At 42.3% G+C, this 8154-nt stretch overlaps 1 protein-coding gene across 1 annotated transcript in view; it reads right to left on the bottom strand.

The window, feature by feature from the left end:
* Window positions 1-8154, bottom strand: part of LOC108798684 (zinc finger protein 91-like) — a gene marked incomplete at its 5' end in the record, with an annotated part of 47036 nt that overhangs the window by 37084 nt on the left and 1798 nt on the right. The window contains 3 exon segments of the mRNA XM_018570457.1: window positions 3321-3379; window positions 5743-5850; window positions 7375-7583. Of these exon segments, the coding sequence (XP_018425959.1) occupies window positions 3321-3379; window positions 5743-5850; window positions 7375-7583 (376 nt within the window).

The following is an 8154-nucleotide window of genomic DNA, read 5'->3' as shown; positions in this document are numbered from 1 at the left end:
TGGAGCTTCAACATAAGACCTCACGTGCCCCCTCCATATTGCTGGCATTGGGACAGAAACGAGCACATCTTCGATCTCTTCTAGATCTGAGCTTCTTTAAATATAGAGAATCTTTGCGCAGGTCACTGTATGCACATGGAGATAAATGCGGCCGTTTACTGGCCCGCTCAATTAGGGAACAGAGTGCGCGCACATTTGTCTCTAAAATACAAACTAAAGACGCTCAAATGGTTCATCGTACTGACCAGATTGCCTGTGCTTTTCAGGCCTACTATGCGGAGCTTTACAATCTACCTATTTCGGGGACATTTTCCTCTCTTCAGCTGCGGCCTCCTATATTGTCTCTACTCCTCTGCCGACTCTCTCTCCTGAGGTGATTGCCCACATTGGGGACCCCTTTTCTTCGGAGGAGATCTCTGGCGCTATTTGGGGGCTTCCCCCTGGGAAGAGTCCAGGCCCGGAAGGATTTACTGGTGCTTTTGATAAGTACTTTCAGGAGTCATTGACTCCCCTACTTCAAACTACCTTTAATTCCATATCCGCCGATTGCCCTTTTCCCACGCAATCGCAAGAAGCTCATATAACCGTAATCCCCAAGTCTGATAAGCACCTTACTCTTTGCACCAATTACAGACTGATTTCTCTTATAAATGTGGACCTTAAACTTTACGCGAAACTCTTGGCGAATCGCCTGAGTCAACATGTCCCATCCTTGATCCATATGGATCAGGTGCGGTTTGTTCCCTTTCGTGAAGCCAGAGATAATACAATCAAGATTCTTACTCTCATGCGCTATGCCAAGTCCTCGGGTCTCCCCCTATGCCTTCTGTCTGTAGATGCAGAGAAGGCATTTGACCGTTTGAATTGGACCTTCCTTGCTCTAACCCTGGAACAAATTTGCTTGCCGAAATCGTTTGTAGAAAAAACTATGGCTCTTTACAACAGCCCCACGGCCCGGGTGCGAGCCCCACGGCTCCCTATCCCCTTCCTTCTCTATACGAAACGGAACTAGACAAGGCTGTCCATTGTCCCCTTTTTTGTACATCTTGGCGATGAAACATCTGGCGATAGCTATCCGCATGAATCAATCCATCCAGGGCATCTGTATTCAAGGTCATCGCTATAAACTTGGACTGTATGCAGATGATGTCTTGCTTTATCTATCTAATCCCTGGATTTGCCTACCTTCCATATTGGAAGAGTTCAGTAGGTTTGGATATGTCAGAAACTTTAAAGTAAACCTACACAAAACGGAGGCTCTAAATATCTCTCTTCCTTCAACGGAAATTGACCAACTACGGGACCACTTTCATTTCAATTGGCAAGCTACGGCCGTCAAATATCTTGGCATATTTCTATCCCCTGAACAAGCCGACCTATATCGCTTGAATTATGCCCCTCTTCTTCAATTCACAATTTCACGTCTCCAACAATGGCACTCCCACCGACACTCCTGGCTGGGCAGGCTTGCGCTCTTTAAAATGGACATACTCCCCCATTTCCTATATCTCTTTCAAGCGCTGCCGCTGGCTCTGCCTGCCTTTTTTTTCCGGCATTTGAGGTCCGCATTGCTTCATTTCATCTGGGCGGGGAAGCCTCCAAGGCTGGCGTGCAGCGTTTTGATTTGAGCTAAAGATGCAGGGGGCCTGGCCCTGCCTGATTTAAAGGTGTGGGATGCTCTAGTGAAGACAACTCATCTGTCATCAAGGGCGGGCCCCATGACACCTATAATGGGAAATCCTGAGTTCCCTCCTGGCTGTATCTCCTCTAGTTTCCTACATTGGTCGACCAAAGAACCGTCCCCTATGATAGAGGCGCTCACGGAGACGGCCCTGAAACCAATGAGTGCTCTGCTAGCGAGCCAGCCCCATAATCCTGGCTCTTGGCTATTATATTTCCAACTCTGTGCATTCTATAGGGAACTGGGGGGCCATGCTCTTTTACATCGCCTGCTCTCGTGGTTTGAGTCACTTTGTGGCCGCGATGAAGCACCCTCTCATACCATCTCCTTGATATACAGTCAGCTGATTGCGGCAAAATCTCTGGATCGCCCCCTGTTTATATCTAGATGGGAGAGGGATTTGGGCTCTGTCCTTACTGATGAGGAAGTCCACACATCGTTTATATTAACTCACAAGTTTCCATCGCATGTGCGGCTCAGGAAAAGGGATATAAAATTCTAACGCGATGGTATCGCTGCCCGGCCCTGCTACACAGGATTTTCCCCGATAGGCCAGCACACTGCTGGCGCTGTTCGAATGCAGAAGGCACTTACCTTCATATGTGGTGGAGCTGCCCGGTGTTAGCGCCCTTTTGGTGTTGTGTCTTTGACATATATAACCAAGTTATGGGAACTTCTCTGGCTCCATCACCTAAGGTAGCCCTCCTATCGATATTGCCTGGCTCCCTGGCCTCCGTCAAGAAAGACCTGCTTCGCTTCTTTGTGGCTGCCGCCCGGACGACTATCCCTCGACATTGGAAAACTGCCGTCCCCCCAACCGTGAGGGAGTGGATTGCTGAACTGTGCTTGATTAGGCGGTATGAAGAGCTGACTGCTTCGTTGTGCGAGCGTCAATCTCAATGTGCAACATTATGGGCACCCTGGATTTTGTATATGGACTCTGCGGCATTTCTAGCATTGTAAGTTGCTAGATATTTGGCTTTAAAAATATGATCAGACGAACTGTCTCTAATAGTACCATTGGTCATGCAATTTGTATTATAGAAGCTGTGGGACCCGAGGAGTTTCTTTTTTCCCCTTTTTTTATTTTTTCCTTTTTTCTCCCCTCTCTCTTTCTCTTCTGTCTTTCCTATTTGCTATTATGACCTTTTTTCTTTTTCTCATCTTTTGTTGTGTTTTTTGGTCTGTGTAGGTCTTGTTTGTTTCCCCTCAATCTATGTGTGTGCGAGTACTGCGTACTATCAGGGGATTTGTTTTTTTTGGTTATCTTTTTTGTTTCCCTATCCGACTATCTCATTACTGGCCCGAGGCTGGATCTATAGGCACTACTGTCGAATACGGCCTATGGAGCTTATTCATGGGTCATGTATTATATGGTTCCTTTAGAAATCTGACGGTCCCTGATGGAATATGTGACCTTATCAGTGCATTGTATCTGATCGGATATATTAACATATGTACCATGTTGCCCATTGGTTTTTATTTTTTACTGTCTGTATTGCATGTACTGGAAAAACCTAATAAAATTTGATTGTTTAAAAAAAAGACTATGGCTTTTCTTCTCTGTGAAGCTTTTAAAACAAGATCTGAGTTTATTCACAATTAAAATATTGATCATATTGACGAATATGGCTTTTACAGTGTGTGTATCTTCATGTTGCTTAAGATTTGTTGTCTATGAAAAATCCTTGCCACATTCTCTGAGTTACCGGGTGTTTCACATATAGGCGATCAGCGGGTCCATAGCCCGCCGATCACCTATATGTGCTCGTTCGCGGCACCGCCCCCCCCGCGCGCGGTGGGCGCTGCCGGTTTAGGACGCCGCGGGACCGCAGGGACAAGGTGAGTGTCAGTTTTCTCTGCAGCCCCGAGTCTGGCTCGGGGTTACCGCTCCTAGCATTGAAAATTCACCCCGAGCCAGACTCGGGAATACCGCCAAGGAGGTTAATATAGTAAAAAAATAAAACCCCCAGTGGTGAATAAATACCACCAAAAGAAAGCTCTGTCTGTCCCTAAAAAAGGGTATAAAATTCATTTCAGTACAGCGTTGCATGACGGAATAAATGTCAGTCAAAGTACCGCAGCGCTGAATACTGAAAAATGGCCTGGATGGGAAGGGGTTTAACACCGCGGATGTCAACTGGTTAAAACATGAACCATTGCAATGGAGCTATCCCCGCAATGCAAGGGTTAACGGCTTGTTTTGGTCTAGGGATCTAGGGAGCAGAATAAAGAAGATACACCCATCTGTTCCTCGGTCCTGTGATGGTGACTGCTCACCTCTCTCTGGCTCTGACTGGGTAAAGTGCCTTGCTGTTCTCACATCTAATGCAAGTGAATATAACTTGCATAGACCTGATGATGTCAGCAGGCTTAGTCTTTGTTATTACATTAAACATTTGATTTGAACATTTGAACATTTGATAAACAATAGTACAAATTGACATTATGTAGTAAATAGGGATAAATATCTAAAAAACCTATATTTAATTCTGAAGGGTAATGTTTCTTCTATCTCTCAGGGACTTTGTTGGACAGATATCTGCATATTGTTCTGTGCTTGCACAAATGATTGTCATTTTATATAGAGATTTACTTGTCCATATTATTGTTTTTATTTTATATTATGGAGAATAGAAGAAATGTTGGAACACACATAGCTCAGGAAAGATCTAACACTCCCAGAGTATCCAAGAAATCTAAGAACATAGCGGCACCACCTGTGTCTAAAATATCACTGTTGGCACTGACAATTTAAAACATAACTCCTGACACCAGATTTCTTTTGGTTTTAGAATATAGTTGGGGAGAGTTTAAACCTTCTCTCCTAGATGAACAATAGAACAGAATTCAGTCTTTTATATTAAGCTTAAAAACATGATTTAAGGTTAAACTGATAAAAATCAAACCATGAATAATAACATAGTTACACAGTTTATTTTGCAATCATTTGGGTATTTCTACAAAGTTTAATCAAATGTACAAACTTATTTTATTTTACATATTTGCAATGCAGCCATCTTCTAAGAATGTTTGTGGCAATAAAAAATATTTGTGTGGCTGCAATACTAATCAATTCTACAGGAATAATGAAAAAGGTATATTAACCCCTTGCCGTCCACCCATCATAAAATTACTGGTGGACGGCGGATCCTTCCTGGCAGGGTCATGTAAATGTACGTCTTTTTTTCCTGCTCGCGCGCACCCCCCCCCCCCCCCCTTCTGTCTCATACAATCGTTTAGCCGGCTCTATAGCCGGCCGATCACTTGTATAACCCAAAATTGTGTGGTGCCCCCCTTCTGTCACGCCCCTCCCCCTCCGTAGCCGATGCCGGTTAACTGACATGTCCGGTACAGCGGCTGCTCGAAGAGAAAAGGAGGAGAAATCAGCATTTCCTACCACTGATCTCTCCCCATTCTCTCTCTCTAAAGTTGGAAGCGATGTGTATAACATCACTTCCACCTTTAGCTGTCATTCCTCCGGCTAAGAGCCAGAGAAGAAGCTGATGAAGTAAATCTCTGCTTCATCAGCTTCTTTGGGGGTCCCAAGGTGACAGGGGTCTTGGGGACCCCTGATGTCTCCATTAAGATGACTTGTCATTTTCTTTTTAGCCCCCTATGTGATAGCAATCAAGTTAAATGTAAAAAATAAGTTAAAAAAAGTAAAAAAAAAAAAGACGTAGTCACATATTTAAAAAAAACACCCAAAAAAGTTGAGTGCCCCGCGCGCACGCACCTATATATGTAGATATTGCAGCGAACGTCACAGTGAGAGCAATAATTCTACGGCCATCAATCACTGATAACAACTGATGAGCGGTAAAAGCTTTTAAAGTGTCGCCACACTGCGCGGGTCGGTTTAAGTAGTAACCAGCACACGCTGTATGCAACTTCTAGGATCCAGGAATCAGGTGAGTAGTAATAAAAAAAAAGTTGTATTTTATGTTCCCGGGGACATTTAAAAATGTCCCCGGATTTTATTTTAAAAAAATGTGTCACCTTACCTAAGCCTGGTGGTCAGTGGGGGCTTCCTGGACCTTGGTTGTGGGGGGGGGTTCCACATTCTTGACACACAAATGGTTTCCCTCCTGTGTGAGTCTTGTGGTGTTGAGTAAGATGTGAACTTTGTGAGAAACACTTTCCACATTCTGAACATTGAAATGGTTTCTCTCCTGTGTGGATCCTCTGGTGTTGAGTAAGAGTAAACGTATGTGAGAAACACAGAGGGGGACACAAACACTAGAGGCTGCAGTTAGAAGGTAGTGAAAATAACTATTTAACACCTCCCACCAACATGGGAATATAGAGGGGGCTTCCAGATTGCTAATAGGCTTAATCTACCGTGCAAAAAATGATGTCTGCAATAATCTAATTATACCTTCCCAGTCTGTAACATTGTAATACGAGGAGAGATAATATCATGAAGGAATCTTAATATCACATGCATGAAACTGGCTCAGTGGATACCAACAGCAATTGAAAAATATCATTCCAGTTCGATGGAAATGGTCAACAGATACTTTGCAGCATTTCTTAAAGATCAATTGTTTTCTTTAAATTTCGTTGAAAAAAATATGCATGGCTTTCTATATGACCAGTTACATGTAGGCTGGCCATATGTGAACCCATTAAGTCCTCAATTCATTGTCCCAGTATGAACCACAGATAAGAATTAAGTTTTAAAGGGTTTAAACTGCGATTACTTTTTGTGGCAAATTTAAACTTCCAAAGAAACCAAGATCTTCCTGCTAGAAATTAAATTTTAACATCTCTAATCCATCCTACAGTGGGGGGGGGGGGGGGGGGAGGGATGGGGTTGTGAGGGGGGAGGGATATGGAAGATCTGGGACTGTCAGGGGAGGGATATGGAAGATCTGGGACTGTCAGGGGGAAGGATATGGAAGGTCTGGGACTGTCAGGGGGATATAGCGACTCCTCCTGTGTCTAAAATATCACTGTTGGCACTGACATTTTAAAACCTAACTCCTGACAAGAGATTTATTTTGGTTTAAAGCTGCCCACACACCTTACAATGATCTGCAGATTGTCTGTGGTCAGATGGAAAAGGTGCAACAGATTCCTCCATCTACACTTAACTGTGTGGATGGAGTAATCTCCACCTGGGCCAATCTGTTGCACTTTTTCCATCTGACCACAGAAAATCTGCAGATAAATTGTAAAGGTGTGTGGGCAGCTTTAGAATATAGTTGTGGAGAGTTTAAACCTTCTCTCCTAGATAAACTATAGAACAGAATTCAGACTTTTACACCAAGTTTAAAAACATGATTTAAGGTTAAACTAATAAAAATGAAACCATGAATAATTAGCATAGTTACACAGTTTATTTTACAATCATTTGGGTATTTCTAAAAAGTTTATTCAAATGTACAAACTTATTTTATTTTACATACTTGCAAGGCAGCCATCTTCTAAAAATGTGCGTGGCAATACTAATCAATTCTATAAGAGAAATGAAAAAGGTATATTAAAACTGTCTTATGCATGAGAATGAAACGCTTTTAATTAATACAATAAGAATATGGCTTCTCTTCTCTGTCAAGTTTTTAAAACAAGATCTGATTTTATTTACATGTAAATATTGATCATATTGATGAATATGGCTTTTCCAGTGTGGGTATCTTCATGTTACTTAAGATTTGTTGTCTATGAAATATTCTTGCCACATTCTCTACGTAGTTTCTCTCCTGTGTGAATCTTCTGGTGTATAGTAAGATTAGAACTCTGTGAGAAGCACTTTCCACATTCTTGACACACAAATGGTTTCCCTCCTGTGTGAGTCTTGTGGTGTTGAGTAAGATGTGAACTTTGTGAGAAACACTTTCCACATTCTGAACATTGAAATGGTTTCTCTCCTGTGTGGATCCTCTGGTGTTGAGTAAGAGTAAACGTATGTGAGAAACACAGAGGGGGACACAAACACTAGAGGCTGCAGTTAGAAGGTAGTGAAAATAACTATTTAACACCTCCCACCAACATGGGAATATAGAGGGGGCTTCCAGATTGCTAATAGGCTTAATCTACCGTGCAAAAAATGATGTCTGCAATAATCTAATTATACCTTCCCAGTCTGTAACATTGTAATACGAGGAGAGATAATATCATGAAGGAATCTTAATATCACATGCATGAAACTGGCTCAGTGGATACCAACAGCAATTGAAAAATATCATTCCAGTTCGATGGAAATGGTCAACAGATACTTTGCAGCATTTCTTAAAGATCAATTGTTTTCTTTAAATTTCGTTGAAAAAAATATGCATGGCTTTCTATATGACCAGTTACATGTAGGCTGGCCATATGTGAACCCATTAAGTCCTCAATTCATTGTCCCAGTATGAACCACAGATAAGAATTAAGTTTTAAAGGGTTTAAACTGCGATTACTTTTTGTGGCAAATTTAAACTTCCAAAGAAACCAAGATCTTCCTGCTAGAAATTAAATTTTAACATCTC

The sequence above is a fragment of the Nanorana parkeri genome, unplaced genomic scaffold, assembly GCF_000935625.1.
Source record: "Nanorana parkeri isolate BGI_ZX_2015 unplaced genomic scaffold, ASM93562v1 scaffold1536, whole genome shotgun sequence".
Classification (NCBI taxonomy): Eukaryota; Metazoa; Chordata; class Amphibia; order Anura; family Dicroglossidae; genus Nanorana; species Nanorana parkeri.
This window is presented reverse-complemented; position numbering and strand designations above follow the sequence as displayed.